This window comes from Poecile atricapillus, chromosome 1, assembly GCF_030490865.1.
Source record: "Poecile atricapillus isolate bPoeAtr1 chromosome 1, bPoeAtr1.hap1, whole genome shotgun sequence".
In the NCBI taxonomy this organism is placed as follows: Eukaryota; Metazoa; Chordata; class Aves; order Passeriformes; family Paridae; genus Poecile; species Poecile atricapillus.
The window spans coordinates 31,078,169-31,098,882 of NC_081249.1; the positions used below are offsets into that span (position 1 = coordinate 31,078,169).

The 20,714-nt window shown below is 39.9% G+C and overlaps 1 protein-coding gene across 4 annotated transcripts in view; it reads right to left on the reverse strand.

The window, feature by feature from the left end:
- The window catches only part of EIF5B (eukaryotic translation initiation factor 5B), a 37,783-nt gene extending 17,069 nt beyond the window's left edge, over positions 1 to 20,714 (reverse strand). The window contains exons 1-9 of one of the 4 annotated variants that reach the window (XM_058860156.1): positions 20,338 to 20,714; positions 19,713 to 20,038; positions 5,340 to 5,465; positions 5,162 to 5,249; positions 4,123 to 4,774; positions 3,435 to 3,655; positions 3,107 to 3,257; positions 1,419 to 1,514; positions 871 to 957 (exon numbers count right to left, since the gene is read on the reverse strand). In XM_058860156.1, the coding sequence (XP_058716139.1) occupies positions 871 to 957; positions 1,419 to 1,514; positions 3,107 to 3,257; positions 3,435 to 3,655; positions 4,123 to 4,624 (1,057 nt within the window). In that variant the 5' untranslated portion in view covers positions 4,625 to 4,774; positions 5,162 to 5,249; positions 5,340 to 5,465; positions 19,713 to 20,038; positions 20,338 to 20,714. Of the gene's footprint in view, positions 1 to 870; positions 958 to 1,418; positions 1,515 to 3,106; positions 3,258 to 3,434; positions 3,656 to 4,122; positions 4,775 to 5,161; positions 5,250 to 5,339; positions 5,466 to 18,427; positions 18,617 to 18,675; positions 18,828 to 19,712; positions 20,143 to 20,337 lie in introns of those variants that run through there. The other 3 variants (XM_058860147.1, XM_058860137.1, XM_058860164.1) reach the window with 3 other exon arrangements.

Consider the following 20,714-nt stretch of genomic DNA (forward strand, 5'->3'; position numbering starts at 1 on the left):
ACTGCAGCTCTTAGTAAGAGACAAATGGAAAAAGGTAAATGTACAACCCTCTCTAAAAGAGGCACTATACAATATATATTTGCTGCAGTACACGTGTCATCAACTTCAGCTCTCTGAAATGAAGAATAAGTTCCACACTGTTACAATATTAACTAGGAACTAATGGTCTGCCAGTGAGCCCCTCTCTTATGGCAATGGAACAGCAATCATGATATAAATCAAGCTAGAATCACAGGACACATTCAGCTTTGTTTTCTAAAGCTGCACATTTTGTCAGTATTTGTCTGACTTAAGAACAAGGGTAAAAACTGAAAGTCTCCTTGCTGAGGAAGCCCAGTGCAATGTGATTTTGACAGAGCAAGTATTGTGTGTAGGCAAAGATGAGAACAACAATCTGATCAACAAAGTTGCTGATAACTCAATTTCACAAGCTATCACATCTTCTGCATTCAGCACTTGTGAAAGCAAAACATGTGGAATAAAGAACACAGTCACTGAATACTGCACTATCAATTCTAGAAGCAGCATATTTCCTCCCTACCTCCACCTAAATGTTGACAAAACAGACTTGTAAAAGTAAGTGAAAAGTCTGGAGAGCAAGTAAGGCACTGAATGTGCTCATTTGAGATAACTAAGCCAATTGAAACTGGAGTTCACCCAGAACAAGGGACCTTTACGTGCTTTTTTTGAAGCTTCATGCCTTCTACTCCATAAAGTATCATCAGTTCCTCCCTTAAGAAAGGAGGAAAAAAAAGGCAACTATCTCAAGAAAGGATGGCCATTCAGCCCCATCCAGCAAGGTATGATAACTATCATGCAGCACTGACACACAAGCTTAAGGATTTGAAACTTATTAGCATTACCACCAACCTGGATCTACGGGAAGAGGAGCCTCTTCTTTCACTGGTGTTTCCAGTTCTACAGCATCCTCAGCTGTGGAAGTTACCTCCACACTTTCTGAAATTGCAAGACAGGAAGTTGGTTGCTACATATTTTCAAAGTGCAAATTCTCTTACACATACTGCTCCAGCTTATTTGGAAAACATTTGGCTTTCTAAGCAGTTGAATAGATTTACAAGATAGGTCCATTATTGACATTTAAAACTCCTCCCATTCTTTAAAAGACAGGAGAAAATGAAGTAATACTAGTGAGCTACCCATATTTCCCCTACTGTTCCATTAGAAATGAAAACTAAAAAAAAAACAAAACAAAAAACACCAAAGAAAGGAAGAAAAAGAAAAAAATTACTGGTACAATTCAGATAAGTATCTTTTGTGAAAGGCCTTTACACCACCATCTCCAACATTTAGAAAATCTAAATTCTGAAATACAATTAGCTTAAGATTAGCTGGTTTATTTCAGAAATACTTCCAGAAATGTGACTGATCGATTAGGTGTCCCTATATACAAACTACACCTTCTTTATTTTCTGGCTGCTGCTGCTTCTTTCTCTTTTTGTCTTCATATATTGGCCTCTTCTTTGGCACAGAGTCTTTGGATGGCACTTCAACACCTTCAAAACAAACAAAAAAATTGTTAAAAAAATCCAGGTAATTAATAAACAAACTTTGGTTTAAGTGAGAACATGTTTTCCAAAACTGGAAGATGGAGAAAGAGTAGAAAGTTCAATGCATATTTTATCTTTTTTAAAAGTCTGAATTCAAAAGCTAGAAAACTTGAGTGAAGTAGTTTTTCAGATACTCCTGACAGCTCTCAGAAAGAAGTCAGATAACTGGAAGAAGGGGATGCCAATGAAACAAAAAAAAATTAAAAAAATTCCAATTGGATCATATGACTGCACGTTTGAATTTATCACAAACCTGCATAAAATGTCATGAATACATCCCTTAACAATTTAAAGTCTGCTATGCAAAAAAATCACTTAAAACCTGTCAACCAATGGTCCTAGTTTCACACAATTTGAAGTAGCTCACAGGCAGAACTCTTCTTAAATGCTCAAGGTTGTTCAGCAGACAACATTTTCCCTTTTGCTCTGTGTGGGGAGGTTTGTGGTTTTTGATTTGTTTTGTTTGTTTGGGTTTTGGTTTGTTGTTGTTTTAAGGGTTTTTTTTAATTTTACAATACTGATGGTTTCAGGTATTAAAATAATGCCAGGTTCAATTCACCAGCTGCATCTTTGCCTCACCAGGAAGTGAGAAATATATGTAATACATGAAGGGATTCCATCAAAACCAGAAATTCAGTGCAAAGACAAATTAAAAACTGAATTACTGTTGCACGTTCAAATTTTTTTCATGTAATTTATATTACAGAGTAATATACATTACCTGAGTAATTTACATTGCAGATTTTACAAAAATCCAGTTGTAGGGGCACATAAATAGAAAGATTCTAATAGCTACAGCAATAACCAGAGCCTTGGTGTTATGTTTAAGAGCTCCAAACATTTTACTAGCTACAAAGATTGCTACATTTATACATCCACCTACCAGTAAAGTGTCAGTTAGTGTACTCTACAAATACACTCAGTACTCACAAATTACTTTACAGTTGCCAATGATTCAGGAAATTTTACTTACAACATATTGGACAATTTTACTTCATTCCAATGGAGACAATTATACTTCACAGAAAAACAAGAAAGCTCTTACATACTCCTGGCGAATCCCAGAGAAAAACATATCTTCTCCATGTACTTCCCCCATTGTTTTTGAAGCAAAACAGCACACTTTCTTAATTGAGCATGTGAACTAATTCAACAGATCCAGATCACTGGTCTTACAAGACCTCCAGCACAGCCCATGTGCTTTTCCTGGTCTTTAGACTACACCACTTCTTCAAGTGCTTTTTCCTAATTTCAACAAGTAACATCTTTAAACCACAAGTAGATGTATTAAAAAGCTGGATATTCAAAGTGTAAGATAAAAACACAGAAACACAGATACTTAAACCTACTTAAAAAATAAAGGGGAAGGGAGGGCACACACTGCCTTCCTTGACAACAGAGCAACTTCACATGGAATCACTCAGCACTTGCCCTCCTAGCTCCAGATAGGAAAAAAATAAACACAAAGTAATAACAGATATAAAGTTTTGTTGGTTTTTTTGGCTTGGTTTTAATTATTATTCAACTTTACTGCTTACCCTGAGCTTGGAGCAGTTTAAGAGTAGCCTCTGCTCTGGCTCTGGCTTCTCGCTGAGCTTTTGTTAAAAGCTTTCCCTCCTTCTTCAAACGTTCCTTCCTCTCTTTTTCTTTCTGTTTCTTTCTTTCTTTCCTCTCTTGCTCTAATCGTTCCTAGAGAAAGATAAATGAACATGCAGAAACTCTAAAGCATGCTTTACACAAAAGCTGCCCGAGTATATTCTGTTTACGAGAAACGTATTAAGGATTAATTCACCAACTGCACCAGCAAGCAGACAGATTAAGGTTACTCTCTCCCTTATTTTATCCTTGGAGTGAGATATACGGTACCTCTTCTTTGCGTTTTGCTTCAAGTTCTTCCAGTCGTCTTATGCGTTCTTCCTCCTCTTTTTTTGCCCTTTCTTCCTCCTCTTTCATTTTAGCCAAGGCCTCTTGCATGGCTTTAACTGTGGCTTTACTGGGACCCTTCTTCTTCTCTTTCTCTTTTTCTTCTTTCTCACCTTTCTTTTTTTTCTTGTCTTTTTTCTTTTTGTCCCCCTCATTATCATCAGCTACAGAAAGAAGAGGCATACTTTCAAAGATCCCAGAAGTTTCAAAGATACTCTAAGTACAATTTATGTTTCAAATACAATAGATAACATCAAATGAGGAAATTTTTCACTGGCTTCTACATAAACATTTCGTAACGAAAACAATAAAACTCTCTTAAGTCATGGCCTGAAGTCTTAAAGTATCAAAATAACAGGGAAGTGAAAAAGTACTCTTGCAATACAGAAGTATAATCATATACTGTAATGAGAATTCACCATCTGGCTTGTTTTCCCATGTACCTGAACAAACTAGACCAGAAAACACAGCCACCTATGAGCCAACACAAAGAGGCAGATAAAGCTACCAAATTTCTAGTATTCACAATTCAAAATAAACCAAACTGTCCTCACTGCCTGGCACTTCCCTGGTTAACCTCAGTTAAAAACTACAATATTTAAATTACAGTTTTAGAAACCATGTTACAAACCTTCTGTTCCTGCAGCAGTCTCTCCTTTCTCCCCAGGGCCAGGGATTGCTGTAACTTCAGGAGAAGCCTTCTCTTCAGTTTTTTTTTGAGATTCCTTTGGCTTTGCTGGTTCTTTGCCACCTTCTAATTCTTCCTTCTCCTTCTGCTTCCTCAATTTGGCTTTTTCTTCTTCACGTTTTTTTCTTTCACGTTCTTTTTTTTCTGCCTTCTTCTGAGCCACTGTTTTTACTTTGAATGAAGGTTCTTCTTCATCATCCCCACTCTCTGCAGCAGGAGCAGACTTTGGCTTTTGGTTTTTCTTTTGTCCTTTTCTAGACTGGGAAACCTCATCTGATTCATCACCACTCTCGCCTGTAGACACTCCTCCCCCACGCTCTTTACTTTTTTTAATGTTAGTTTCATCTTCTTCTGACAGATTGTGTTTTTTATTTGACTTCTGAGTTTTCCCTTTGCTTTTCTTAAGCTGTGTCTCATGATCATCATCATCACTGCCAGAAAGCATGTCTTGTTTTGCTTTCTGAGCTTTTCTCGATTTTTTATCTTTATCTTCCACTTCCTCACTGTCATAGTCATTTTCCAGATTGGCTTTTTTACTCTTTCCTTTTCTTTTTTTATCTTGTTTTGATAAGCTTTCTTCATTGTCATTTTCAACCTGGTAATTAGACAATTCAATAATCAGCCATGAAAAATTACTTGCTGTCAAGAGCTAAGAGGTAACATTGAGATACATGAAGAAAAACCTCTCTTATTGAACAGAAAGTTTGAAAGCAGTAACTATTCCTGTTGAGTGCACCATACTTCAGCCTACAATTAAGATTTATTCTGATTGGCTTTGAATAATTATCACATCAATACGTGGCTTTTTTTGTTATTTACTTTACTATGAAAATATGATCAAATATAATTAAAAGAACATGCCAGCTGCATGTTTCACATAGGATCTCCAACTACACTGCAACACTATAAGTTCTCTGGGACAGAAATGTCTCATATTTTAACTATTTCCTATTAAAAAGCCCACCTCCCTCTCAGTGTTCACCTTTCCTGTAGAAGGTTGTTCCCTGTCAACTTTCCCTCCTTGCGCCTCTATTGACAGTTCCTCCAGCTCCTTCAGGATATCATCTTCACTAAAATAAGAAAGAAGTTAGGGCACTTAATCAACTGAATTTTTGGATATTGGCATAAGATCAGACAGGTGGAAAAAAACCCAAACTTACTCAAAATCTTGTTTCTTCTTCTCTTTTTTCTTTTTGCCTTTGGATTTCTGAGGCTCTTGATCCTTTGCAGCTCCTGCACCTTCTATCTCAGCAGCAAGGGCATCAATATCAATATCATCTTTTGCACTGAAATGAAGAAGGAAAGCAGGGTTATCACTAGTTCAAACATTAAGTTTACATAAGTAGAAGCCATCTGAAAAAAAAAAAAAAAATGTTTCAAAATGCAAAAGCAATCACAAAACATATGCAATCCAGGAAAAAATGCTCCATATTTAACAAATGATAATGCACTGTTACCTTATTCCACTCACTAGGAAGGGAAGGAAAAAACCTTCACAAGTGTGGTCTGCTTGAAGGGAGGTGGAACCATAAAACACATTCAGTTCTTGCAACCCCAACTTTAAAAGTTTAGCTATGCAATCTGACATAACTTCTCGGACAAGTGTTTCTAGACTGTCTGACTTTGGTCATCCAAAAGATGTTTGGCCTTTCAAATCACAGGTGTCATTGACAGAAAAGCAGCCACCACAATCGAAGTGTTAAAATGAAGCACAAAGTCACAACCAGGGGATCCTACTAAGAGATATTTATCTGCTCTTTCAAACAACCTTTAGCAAACAAAATCTACTGTATTTTTATTTAGCAAATAAGTGAAAGTTCTTTACAGCTTCCAACTCATAATAACAGTTAGCTATGCTTTGCCATCAGACTAAAAATCTTGTTATCTTTCAAGATAAGAAGTCACACAGATGAAAAGAGTTCAGCCCCAAGACAGACTTTAAAGCAGATCATAAAAAAATACTAACGTAGTTGGCAAGCAATCATTTGTACCAGTTACCTTAGTGTTACCTCTCTCAGGCCTACAGAAAGCCAAAAGAAGTTTTTGTCCAGATATTTTACCACCTAATCACACTCACAGTAAAATTTTAAGAAAGGAGACTTACTTATTCCATGTTTCACACAGAGCTTCAGTACACTGATGCTACTTTTATCACAACAGGCAGTTTCAAAACCTATTTAATCAACAAGTTGTTAGTATTTCACTTAACTGCCTCTTAAATAAATGGGCAGAAAGCTGATGTTTTACAATTTCACTGCCTCATTTATTAGCACCCACTCAGGATAAATCAGCCAAAGGCTGACTCACCAAATACCCAAAACTATATCCAGAAAATAAGGGAAACCAATTTCTTCCAGATTTAGGACTTCCAAAATATAACCAAATTCTAAACTACCAAAACTTCAGTTGCGTCAATTTATAAATCCATAAGTTTAATCTTAATAAAGAAAACTAAGTATTTAATTATACAGCTACAGATTTTAAAATTCAGTAAGTCTAAGTTGCAGTTCTCTGGAAAAAGGAAAGGGCTGGATTCTTCTGCAAGTGAATGCTGACACTAACAAATATTTTATCAGACATACTGCAAGTCACCAAATATACAAGTCACCAAAAACTGTCAACATGTGACAACAGCACAACTAAGCAATGAAGTATGTCATTTATTTAAAGGCCAAGACTGATGATTTGTATTTTTAAGATCTCATCTTTTCTTTTGGGTAGACTGAACAAACCAAATAAAAAGCACCACAACAAAGTACCTCACAGTACAGTACCTGTATTGCCAGAGATACTTTTAGTTAAGAGACGAAAAAACACACCTAAAATATACCTAGTAACACTCCCTCATGCGCTGACTTGATTTGTTATACGTTTGTCAAAAGAAATGTATCTCTCAAATAGTTAATGTAAGATCTCTAAAGTAATCCTTATCTCCCTCAAGAAAAAATACACATTTTGGCCATTCTCACTTCAAGATAATTTGATGTTTCAGCAATTAAAGTGTCATTTTTATACGCAGTTTAACTGGCTCTATCAGGGGTAACAGCTGAAGTAAAAATGCCACTCACTTGTATATCTAGAATTAAAGCTCTAATGTCAAGCTAACTACATTATCCAGGCCTACACATAGGCCTTCAAACTTGTTTTTGCATTAATGACTGAATATCAAGTTTATTAAGCACATTTGCTTTCTTCACTTTCCTCTAGGAGTTAATGGAGGAGACTGAAGTAGCTTGAAGTAGCTTGAAAACACCAAAATATATGCTCAGCTACTACTTCTTCCAGGGCTGTACTGCTCCCCTTACTAGAGGATCTTAACCATGTGGTTTTTCAGGTACTAAAGCACCAGGCCTTTAAGCAGCTCATATTTTACATGGATATTATCAAAGCTCACTTCTCACAATGCAGTTTAGCAGAAAGCTATGTCCAAACATAAAACACATGGGTTTTTTGCTACAAGTAAAGAAGATTGCTCTGGTACCTTATGTTTTCCAGGGTACAGGCTTTAAGAAGGTAAGATTTTATTTGATGTTATATCAACTCACTTCAATTGATCTTTGAAGAAGAAAACTTCTTTAGGGGGGAAAAAAAAAATCTCTAACACTGAAAAAAACTATTTAGCAGACATTAAGCTTTAACACCCACCAGCAAGAACACTTTATGAATAATAATAATAAAGATTGTCCAGCTGTCACAATAGCGGCATCAATACAAAAGTCTTTTTGAACTTGGCTTTCATTGTTTAGTTTCTGAAAAAATAGTCAATGGTTTCTGACAAAAAACAACACCCAAACAAACAAACCACTCAAAATAACCTCTATACTTTCCACTACATTTCCACTTACTAGGAAGTGACAGAGCAAGCTTCAAATATTTGAGCCTCAATGAAGTAAGAAGTGAAATTAAGGCTGCACACAATTATATATACTGCTATATAAGAACTGACAAGCAAAATTATCATTGGAAAGTCAAGGAATTCAAACTAGCTTCCATTACTACAAGTTTATTCCCATACTGATCTTGAATTTCCTTACATTTTAAAACTAATAATATTCCACTAGGATTTCATAAGAGAGTTGAAAAAATTAAGAAGGTGCTCCTCCCACTCCTGGGAAGGTCTTACTCCTTTTTATAAGGAACTCACTACACTTAACTATGTAACATGTATCACATCTCCTATGGGCATTTGTCGCACTATTGGGAACAGTGAGAACAACACAGACTCTCTTGTGAGATGAACAGAAGAGTTCTTCCTCCTAAGGTTTATTACCTCAGATCTTCTTTTATAGACTGATACGTGAAAGTACAGAAAAGTAAAACTCTTATTGGTTAGTAAACTCACCATCATTGGTCAGTGGGGTACACCACCAACCTTCTCTTGCAAGAAAACAAGGAACTGACAAACAGCACCTGCAAGGCTGTTTTCTACCTCTGAGGATTATTTTTATTCTTCTTTATGATTTCCCAGGCCACTTTCTCAGGCAAGACTGAGAAAGTTATGTGGCCTGATATTCCACAGGCACTGTGCTCCCTGCTTCATAGTTAGCATCCATAGGCATTATTAGCTATACCATGGAACTCTTTATTGTAAAGGCTTTTAAATAGTCTCCCTACACATATTTCAGAAATCCAAACATTCTTTCAGGAACCTCCTTCTCCAAGATCTCCCAAGGTCTCCATTGAGCCTTTACTAGGGTCCAACCCTAAGAGGGCCTGATACAGGAACCTGAAAGAACCAGAATGCTCACGTGGTTTTCAATTTTAACCTCAAACTGCTTTTGCATGAAGACTTTATAAACAGATTTCACAGCCTCACTACCTTAGACCATTCAAGCTCATAATGCTTTGCACTAAAAAAACCCCTCACATTTCCCCAACACAAAGGGCTAAAGGAGGTCTGGAAAACAAAGTGCTACTGCACTGCAGAAGAGTTATTTCCCTGATTTTCCTTTGTCTTTGTTTCACAGGTGAAGCCTAAGCCACCTCTGTTATTCACATACTTTGATTCCAGCCTCTGTTTTTGCTGACAGATATAAAACGAGTTTTGATATTGCTAAAGCAGTGTTTCAATGCATTAAATTACAGCAGGAATTAGGTGTGTTTACTTCACTCAAACCTAAACAAGCGGTTTTCAAAAAAAATGGCTACAGATATTTTTCCACAGAGGTCTGTGCCTAAGATAGGGCAAAACTCTACAGTGGTAAAAGACATGTGAGATTCATTAAAGGAGAGTGCAGTAATCAGTAACACGTACACAGAGATCACTACATTTCATGTCTCAAAGTATTTTTTTTTAGAATTACATCAAAAAGAAAAAGTGCTCAACATTTTCTCTACACAATTTCACTGTCTTTTGCCATTTAAGCAGGATTACAGTAATGCATTTTTAAAATAGCACAGAGAAACATTTACATACTTTATATTGAAAAAATATTTACCTTAATGCCCTAAAAATTACATTATGAACTCAACTGTTTCCCAAAAGGGTTTTAGTACAAGTTGTCTGCACAGACTAATGAAAACCTCTGTATTACATGGGAGAAGCCATTTGAAGATAGATTCCTGAATATTCATAGGGTCACAAGTTAAATGCTGTGCTAACACAACATTCTGTACTAAACCAGGATCAAATATATCCAGACCATCCCAAGTAAGCCCGAGTAAGTGTTTGGAGATTTTTAAGACAGACATGGGCAACAGAAAAAACAAAGCATCAAATCAGGCCAGTAACAGAAATTGATACCCAAAACACAACCTAAGTTGCTCATGTTGCATGTTAAACAAGAATGCGCAACAATAAATAAAAGCTACGATTCCAAATCCTGCCTATAAGAGAAAGTATGAAATGTCTTTCAGTGTGAAGATTAAAACAGCTAGGAAATAAAAGAGTTGTCACCTACCGCTGCTCAGTCAGATGTACAAAGACATCCAGTAGCTCTGCTATTTATAAGATCCCACACAGTTGCAAGCTATTGAGTCAGAAAAGGGAAAAAAAAAAAATCTTGTGACTGATAGATGCAGAGTCTGTAGGAAAAAAAACCTCTGCCGTGTTTCTCTTGCTGCTACAGCAAGGAAACAGTATTGAAGATTAGAAACACAGCTTAAAACAAACAAATCATCCCCTCAACGAATACATTGTATCTGCCAAAAAACATTAAAAACACCTTAAGGTGTTTGGCTTATTTTATTTGAGGGGATGTTTGGGGTTTTTTTTACATGAGAAACAAGCACAGTTTTGGATCAAGTTCTTTTTCTGATGCAATGGCCTGCAACAGCCAGAACCTAGAAATTCCCTGTGGAAGCCATCTGGATACCAGAGCTGACCCTAACACAAACTCTGATTTACAGACACTGAAATTCACATTAATCTTAGTTTTCATATTCTAGGGTTTACTCAAGTCTTTTACAGGCATGCTTTCCCATTTTTGCTTACAAAAACCCCTCACACAGTGAAGTTCACTGTTTCTAATACTTGTTCACAATTAGCAAGATTTATTTTTAAATTCTGAAGTTCCACAATTTCTTTTAGTCTATAATATCAGGTGTTCATCAGTGCACCACTCACCGGAACAGAAGCTGTAATGCTCCATTCAAGATTTAAACTTAAAATTCTCAAATAACAAATAAAAAAATCAATGCTCCCTAATAAAATATGTCAGAACAATTACAAGTACACTTTAACTATTTATCACTTCTCTCTTCCATGGAAGGTTAAAAACTTACTTTAAGTACTGACAGAGTTAATACATTCATCATTAAGAGATTTTCATAGTATGAACCTGCCATACTAAGGACAGATACTGTCTGCAACATAATCTCTGGAACAGACAAATCTAGGCATGGAAATCTGAAAGACTTCCTCGGCACTGCCCAGGAAAACAAAGCCAAATGCAGGAAGACAGTACTACAGCTACTGAAATAAGAGTTAATAAGCTTTTATCATTTATCTTTGCGCAGTGAACTTCTGCAGCTAAAATGCATAATTGCCCTTCCTTGCCAAACAAGATCCTCCAGCTTTCCATGCCAGTTCTAGTGAAGGAAAGCCAACTGACCAAGAGCATTTCACAGACTCTCTAATAAGAGACAAGCTCGTTATATTAGCAAGACCACCAGCAAACAGTTCTTAAGACCACACACAGTTGTGACTTCCAGTACACTTATTACAGTACCTACAATACATCTCCCCAAACACAGAGGAAAAACTTCATTATAAACAGGCACCGTGCAGCTACATGTGACAGAGATGGCATCCTGACTAGGCAGCAGTGAGATAAAGGGCAAAAAAAGCTACTAATCCATTCATGAACTGAAAGAGTGAAGCAACAGGATTATACAAAGGAGCTGAGTTGCCCTCACTCATATCAATTTGACTCTATTGAAAGTAAGTAAATGTAACTGCTGAAATTAAATGGAAAAATTCAGCTTGAAATGAGACAAGCCCCAAACTACTGTAAATCCAACTTCCAGCTTTGCAAACAAAGTCGATAACACTTTCCTGCTGAAACCAAAGCTGAAGTGTACCCACAGACTAACAAATTACAAGAACTTTTTGATCTACTGCACTGAGCGACACAAACAGGCTTACTTGTGCTTGCCTTCATCTTACAGTTAACATGCTAATTCAAATCACACTAAAAATCTTTCACTTAGGTTTTCAGCTGCCTCTGTTAAGATGAAGTTGAAATGTAAGAAAAAGCTGTACAATTAAAAACAGACTGAAACAAAGAAACTAAACTTTAGTGTGAAAGAGGCAGAAGAGTCAGCAAGTTGACACAGCAAGAAAGTTGCATCACTGGGAACTCACTGCCCACATTCCTGCATAATCAGAAGTTCATTTTTGCTGAGGCAACCTTGGAGGTATTTCATCAGTTACATGACACCAGCTCTTCTAACTACCTTCAAAGGAACATCACTGTCATTAAGTAATTTTGTTTGCTTAAGAAAAAGAAGTCCTTGACCTTCAAAAAGACTGAAGAGAAGCTGAACCATCTCTTTCCATGTGTTTGGTTTTGCAGTAGTTTCAGACCAAGTAAAACTAATAGCTCTAGACAGACTTTTATCATTGTTTCCTTAACCATCCTCCACATATGTGAACTGTACACTCTTTAATAAGATGCATTTATAAACACAAGATTATCCAAAACCAGCAAGTTACCAACGCTAAATGACATACTTGTAGTTGTTTTCATCTGTAGTATTGATATTGTTTTAAAGACAGAATGCCATTTGAAGTTCTTCTACAGCAACTGGTCTAAACTGTGTCAAAACATAAGCCACTATGGAAGTAATCATTTAGTTGTTCAAAACCCCACATCACCAACTTGTTCTTTAAGTGGGTTATGAAATGAAAAATGCAGACATCTGCTGGCTCAGCAAGACTATTCAAAACATGAAAACAAAGCCCTGGCCTTTTTCTCATTTTGGCCTATCAACGTACATCAACACCACAAGCTTCATTTTTTTTGGTTTTGTCTTTTCCTCCACTGAAAATATTTAATTTACATATAACATATGAGACAGTTCGAAATTCAGAAAAGAATGAACTGTGCTCCTTTCTCAGCCCAGAAAATTAAGGAGTGTCCACATGAGCACCAGCTGCAACCCACTGCTGCTGAGAGTGCATAAAGAAGAAAAATAAAACCACAGCCCTAGAAATAGGGCACCCTCCTCTTGCCTTTTCCACTAGGGTGCAACGGAGGGAAGAACTGACTTCCTTGCCCATTCCCAGCTACACTTCCCCTCTCATCAGGCTCAGGCAATCCTGTGGCCACAAGTCCATGCAGAAAACCCGTTTTGGGCAGCTGATGAAAACACACACCTGATTTGAACTGTGGGCCCATAAGCACTGAATGCACTGCAACAGAAGCAGGTGCAGCTGGGGACAGCAAGAGTAACACCACAGGGTTTGAACTGTCCAGTAGCTCAACTGAACTGAGTTTTACATGAAACTACACCTTGTGATTTTTCATAGATGAAGGAAGCTGGTGAAGTTACCTAATTACATGAGAGAGCAAGGAAGTAAAATCTGACTAAAAGGATAATTGCTTTTCATTCAAGCTCCCCAAACAATGATTTCATTATTAAAGAGTCATGCCCTCTCTTACAAGTTTGGCTGGGGAAAAAGAGTGGCATAGCTATCAGCTAAGCAAAACCTGAAAAAAAGAGGACTACACCTTTAACCCACACAGATTCTAGAAAAATAAGAAGTCTCCTTTATAAAACCCAGATTAAAAAAAACAAAAAAAAAAAAACAACAACAAAAAAAAGAACATTCAACCACACACCACAACCCCACAACCTAAAATTTCCATTTAAACAAAGATATAGCAAAACTTCAAGATAAAAAGCTTATGTTGTGGCTAGCAGCTGGCAACAAGTCTCTCTGGAATAAAGCAGCTCTTCATAGTTCAGTTTATGTGTTTATACTCAAAATATATAATGATGACTAAAAGCATGGAATATGAAACACTAAGAAACTAAGCTTCCAATCTTCCCTGAACAAGTTCTTTTGGGGTTTTTTTTGTTTAAGAAAAGTGCAAAGACAACAGAAACTACCACCAAGTTCAGTATTTCACAACTTCCATATCCTACACATCTCACTGTATAAAATCAAAATACATCACAAAAACACCACTTAAAACAACTTCAGAACTACACTTTATATTGCTTATAATCCCAAAGAGCAAACGATGTCCCCCTACATTAGCTGTAATTAAAATCAACACTTCATCTTACAGCATGTATTGAAAGAAACATTTTTCAGGCTTTCAGAAGTCTTCAGAGAACTGAAACAACTAATTCTGCAATTCCTGATGGCTTCCAATGTACTATTTTCATACTTTTCATAAATAGTAGTTATACATGAGATTTAGATTCCATCATGAACATAATGAAAAGAATAAAGATTTCCACAAGAAAAGCTGCTTCTTACAATATCCCTAGTGTAATACAGTGTTTTTTGGTTTATGCTGCCCTTACCACAAATATTTCATGATCCTTACAGACTTTTTACAATGATGCTTTGCTTTAAAATAAAATCCAACAAGTATATACGGTTTTCTTGTAAATATGAAATGCCTGTGTTAAAAACTATAGGCTTGGGGGGAATAGAAATATAAATTTGCATAGAACAGGACAACAAATTTCTGTAATGATGAATTTATTTTGCATTATATTACTCCATCTTTCAGTACAAAATCTTCCATCTTCCAGATGAGATTTGAAAAACAGGCATTTCAAGGGTTTATCAGCTGTTCTCCTTGATGGAGTTACAGAAAGCTTTGCTTGTGGAAATATTTTTGAGAACCAGATAAGTTACAACAATACTCTGGTGTACAGAATGTTTCCAAACTACGTTCTAACCTTCACAGAACTTTCCTACACAGCCCTGAGATTTTACTTAACACACTAATAGAAAAGGAACCAAAGAGACTGACTAGTTGACAATACCAGACAGAAAGCAATACACAGCATCAGTAAGAGCACTGTCTGTCTTATTTTAGCATCAGTATTCACTCTTGGCTGCAGCACCTGTAATTTCTAAAGCAATAAACATGAATGATCAGAGTGGAATGCCTAGGCAACAGGTCACATTATTAAAGGGCAGAAGAATAAACACAGCTAAATACTACCTACTGGAAACTAAGGTAAACTATTAAGAGAAAAAGAAGGTGACTTAAAGCTGGGAGAAGAGAAAAACACATGAAAAGCTAACACTTTCAAAGAGCCATATTCTATGCAAGCAATAATCTGTAACACAGACTACAAAGCACACTCACTAGGAAGCCTACAGCAGTAATTTGAGGTTCAGATTCAAAGCAGAGTCCTATAGTTTAAAATAGCCTTTCTTCACACACATTAAAAAAAATTTCCTAACTAAATTCCAAAGACAGGAGGATAGACAGAACCAAGGATAGAACCTTGATGTACCTTCTACCATTACAACCATATCAAAGAACCAAAGCATAACACTCCTCCCGAAAGGAGCTAGACTATACATCAGAGCACGTGCTCTTCAATTAGGAAAGCTTGAAAACTTGGATATCTCATCTTTTTATTGAAATATATGCTATAAAATTTCATTTGAAAATCAGTGATCAGCACAAACACAAAAATTCTAAAGAGGAAACAATTAAAACAACTTCCTACAGCTTAGGAGCTTTTTTGACCGAAGACACTCTCCACCTTCACAGAGCACCTAACACACTACAAAGTGACCATATATCTGACCATTCTAGATAAATATGTTCTTCACTGGCAGATGCACAGCAATCAAGCAGCAAAAATTACTAAGTTCCAGAAGGGCATAACAGAGGTGCTGGTATAGTATGCACGGATTTGTAGTGTTCAAGTAACAATATGTATTCATAACAGGCTACAGTCTTGCATTTTCATTCTCTTCTTGCTCATCACAGCTATCATCTCACTCACAGTCTTGTTATAGAAACAGGGTATAACTACATAGGGACAAAATTTATCCTGAGCCTCATTTCCCAGCACACTTATCAAAACCCATTGATATAACCGCTACTGTAGTCAGTGGAAACAGGGGAGGAGGATACTCCACTGAAGAAGTCAAAGCTATGGAGGTGAGGGGAGAAAGAGTAAAGATTACTTGTACCTTACATAATTTGTCTTAGTGTGTTGAGCAGAGAATCTCCTTCCTGTCACCACATCAATTCTCAAACAAATATTCACAGCATAAACATAACCACCTGCATCCTTCCCACATGCTTCCTCTGCACTACAAGTTGTGCCCATGAGCTGCCACATGCTTTGGGAGCTGGAGCCAAAAAGGATGTAAGAAACTGTACCTGTAACATAACTGTTGGGAAAAGAGAAGAAAAGGAGGGAATAAATAGCACAGAACTATATGGCACAGAAATGAAGATGCAGCAAACAAATCCAACTGGAAGCCTTTGATTACACAGTGCCATTCCTCTCTCACTTAACTAGAAATGGAGGGGAGACTGATGGAGGATTTTAAAACTCCAAATTGCACAGATGCAAACATGCAGTGCATCCTCTCTCTCAGGGGAACTTGACATCCACAAGGATATCACCTAAAACCAAGACCACCAGTAAATGAAAGTTACCTCTGCAGGTAACACCTGTTCCAAAACATCACTGGCCTTCCAGGTCCATCCTCACTTCCATCCCTCAAACCTCCTGCTATAAAACACCATCAGTGTAACCATCTTGTCCTCTTTTCTCAAACACATGCCTGTCTGTATTTTTCTTCCACATCATCCCTCTCCCTCCCATACAACTGCTAGCCCTGTCACAGTACTGTCACTGCTAGGAGCAATTCCTAAGCTTGGCACCGCATTTCCAAGACCTCAGGACTAAAGCCTATCAGAGCTTACTTTGACTGAACTTCTGACCTGCCTGCAACTGTTCCCTGATTTAGCTGTGACAGCAATTTCTCTAATTAACCAGGTGCCTATGCCTAATTGGTTCTACTTTTGTTTACCTGGGCACACTGCAACCATAGTTTCAAATAGAATCAGTGACAAATAGTCACTGCACAGAATGAGATATTCACAAGTCCACAACAATAATGTAGTGTAGAGAAATACAGGCCCGGTATGGGAGCAGTGGCCTTGAGAAAGGAAGAGACAGAACACAGCAGGGCACAGGCATAGATGATAAACAGAGATGGCCTCTACAGACTCGGCAAAGGACACCCCACAACTTGAGAGACACTGGCTAAAAGAAGCGCAGACCTGAACGAAATTGGTTTTAGGGGTAATAAACAAGAAAGAAATAGTATTTAATACACAGCGCCTTTCTCTTATTTGGATGTACTGTGGTGGTACCAATGGAGGTAGCTTCATGGAATAATCAGTGAAGAGCAAAGTCACATTAACAAGCATATAAAAATGATCTCAAGTGGATCCTAGAGCGAGGAAGATGAAACCATAACCATGAGCAATCACACGCACCCAGTGAAGGACACCTGATGCTGACAGCTCCCTGCAGCAGCTCACCACCAGCACCAGGATGAAACCACTGACCTTAGGACTTGGCAACAGGGAGCATAATTACTGTAACTGCACTATTATTCCTTCTTTTTTGCAACATTAAGATCTGATGTAATAACAATTAGGTTCTCAAGATTTTAAATATTCTAACAAGAAATTCTTGACCTTTCCTTTAAGGTATGCTTCCATTTTTAGACACAAACGACATTTTGTGTGTAGCACACGAGAGAGGCCCGTGCTCAGTAATTTACAGAAGTATGTGCTGAGATACACAGAGGGAATGAAGTATCCAGCAGGCACCAAGACTCTCAAAGTGTTCCCTGCACACCAGCAGCTATCCCTGAAACAGCCCCAAGAACCAGAGTTTTTACACCTGAAGGCTCTTTCACGCATCTGGGATCTACCACACTGCGTACGAAGACATACACTAGGTCTTCTTTCCTTTAGAGCACAAATATCCAACCCTTCCTTCTTCACACTCAACTCACCTCCTCACCAGAGCTGCTCCCAAGACATTCCTGTGAAATACAGCCCGTGAAACAAGTTGATAATGACACTAAAAAGCAACACACATGGCATGGCAAAACAGGAAATCAGGAAAAACAGCCAGATGAGGAAAATACCTCACTGAGAAAATACTCATTAGTCAGAAAGGATCGGCAAAACCAAAACAGTTTATACCTTAATCTGAAACAAAAAGTAACAGCCTTAAGTAAGGATCAATACATGCCTAAGTAATAAGAAGTTATTAGAAGTGAAATAGTATTTTGTGACACAGCTGTCATGGGGAAAACTTCCAGAGGAGAAACACTTAATGGCTCAAGGAAAAAAGTTGTAGTTTCTAGTTCATACACATTTCAAGACATCAGTTTTCATTTAACTACCTGTCACTATTAAAAACTAAAAACACTCTTTAAACTGATTGTTTCTTTGTATTGTTAATTTATAGTGACAAGTAAAAATACATTCCCTCCTACTAGTGTATATATACACAATATCATTCGGTCAGCATTCCATATGGTTAATACAGCTGCCTTTATAGGAAACTCTTCCACACAAAAAAGTTCACAGATGGGTATTGTCCACGACGATACGAACATAACGACAGAGGCTACTCTCTTATCTTCCAATCACTAAAATATCCACCATTTGCATTTATTAAGCAAGCAGACGAAACATGTAGATATCAGTGTCACAGCACGATCTATAGCACCAACTCCCAGCAAGAGATAAAAAAATAATTAAGAAACCCACACTTGAATCACCTCAATTGCACTAAGCAGCTGTTTTTCAGCTGGAAATCGAGCGGCCTGTCCCTTCACGGACAAACACACGCACGGCCGGGCCGAGCCGGGCCTGGCGCGCCCCGCCTGCGATGAGGCCGCGAGCCCCGGCCGGGCCCGGCGCCTGACTCAGCGCCGTGTGGGCCGTGTCACGCCGCCGCGGGCGTCCCGGCCCGGGGGTCTCTGCGGCGGGACGGGGGAGCGGGAGGGGGTTTGCCCGTATCCCTCACCTCTCCTCGCTCCGGTTCTTCTGTTTCTTGCCCATGGCGGCGGCACCGGCGCGCAACCCCTCAGCGCTGACCGCGCGCCGCCCCGCGCGCCGCCCCGCGCATATGGCACCGCCGCGCGCCGCGCACGCGCCCGCTCCGCCCCCGGCCCCGCCCCCGCCGCGAGCCTCCGCGCGCGAGCGCCCCCTGTCGGTCGGAGGGGGAAACGGGCCCGCTCCCAGGTGCGCTCGGGCGCTCCAGAGAGACCGAGCGGCTCTGTGAAACCGGCTTTGCTCGCCTCCGTTTGCATCTCGGACAGCCCCCGGAAAATGTATAAGTGACTCCCCGAATCTTGTCGTTTCCCTCCAGGTCTTCAGGAAGCCCCGGAAAATGTCTAGATGAGGCCCCCAGTCTGTAGTTTCTCCCCAGCCCTCCTTCCTTCCCAGGGGCCGCAGGACTTGCCGGCACGATTGTGGCCCGTTTGGCCATGAAACCTGACTGGTAGTCAAAATAAACGCGTTTGAAAAGGTTTTACCTGGAGACAAATGGGACAGCTAAGTTAAAGTGGGGGAATGGAGAGGCTAAGGGGGAAGGTTTTATGGAGCAGGGCAGCAGTGACCAGGAAGTAATTTTGCTGCGGGACGTGCACAGGACACCGCCCCGAGCCCTTCACGGGGCTCCGCCGCTCCATCCCCAGCACCTCCCCGGCTACCTTGTAGGCGAAGTGTAAATAGAACTGTACCACCCTGAGGTGACTGGCCTTTTCCTAACCGGGGCGCCTAGGAGGCAGCACTGGGTTTACGGCAATGATCTAATGGAGCTTCAGGAATGGGAGACATTCAAAGTACGGCAATTCCTTCCCTTTCCCCGGATTTTCTCAGTGCACAGAGCTTTCACTCCCACTGCCCTCCAAGGAGCCCAGCGAGCACGGACGCAGCTGCGCTCTCTCACAGGAAAGCCCGGGTCCTGCTGCTGCGGCGCAGGAGGTGGCCGAGGTTCAGAGAGACAGCAAAGCGAGGCAGCAAGCACCGGGGCGGAGGGACTCCCAGGTGCGACCTCACCTTCTTGTGGCCACCTTCCTCCAGAACAAAGCAAGATGGAGCAGAAATCACAACGTTCACAAGCGGCACAGACATCATTTTATGTATTTATTTGAAAGGTTTTGAGAGCTGCACGTGTTCCGTTGTCATCACAAGGCCCACCGTTCTCTACACCTTTCAGCCTCAGGATCACCACCTCCATACGGTTTCACTCCCTATCACGCTGACTTCTTACTTCCCTCTGCCTTTATACAGCTGTAGCTCCTTATCAGTCTTTCCCACCCAAGCCCAGCTGTCTGCAGATAAGGCCGAGTTTATCTTCCCACCACGCCTTCTCCGTGAGAGCACTTCGATACCGGGAAGACAGATTTCCAAGAAATAAGAAAGCAGAACACATGTGTTGGATTTTGTTTGGTTTTTTTCTTTTTTCTTTTTTTGTTCCTTTTGCTTGCTTTAAAAAACAAACAAACAAACAAAACAAACCCAAAAAACAACAACAACGCGCTTTAATATCCCATTTCTTATATCAGTGGATCGTCTACCGCACTTAGAGGAAGAAGAAAGAGACAGCGAGCCGCAGCTGCTGCATCACAGCCGGTTCTCAACGAGCCCGCCGGAGCTGCACGGCTCCCGCAGCGTGACTTACCTCACGCCATCGCTCCGGGGCCCGGCCCCGCCGCTCCCGACCGCCACACCCCCGCCGGGGCCGGCCTCAGCCTCACGCCCAGCCCCGAGCAGGAATCCCCCAAAGAGCAGCGGAGGCGGCGGGGGCTGCCACCATCCCCTCCACAGCCACCAGAGCCGCCTACGAGACGGGAAAGTGACTTGGAAGCAGAGGGCGTGCCCTGCCCCGCCCCTCTCGGCCGAGCCCCGTCCCTCGCAGGCACGGCGCGATAGGAAACCGCGGCGCTCCAGCAGGCGGGTGCTGGCGGAGGCGGGGACGGCTCGGGGCGGAGCTGCGACGGTGAAGAGTGTGGGGCGGCCGCCTAAGGCGGGCTCCTAGTCCGCGGCTCCCTCCCGCAG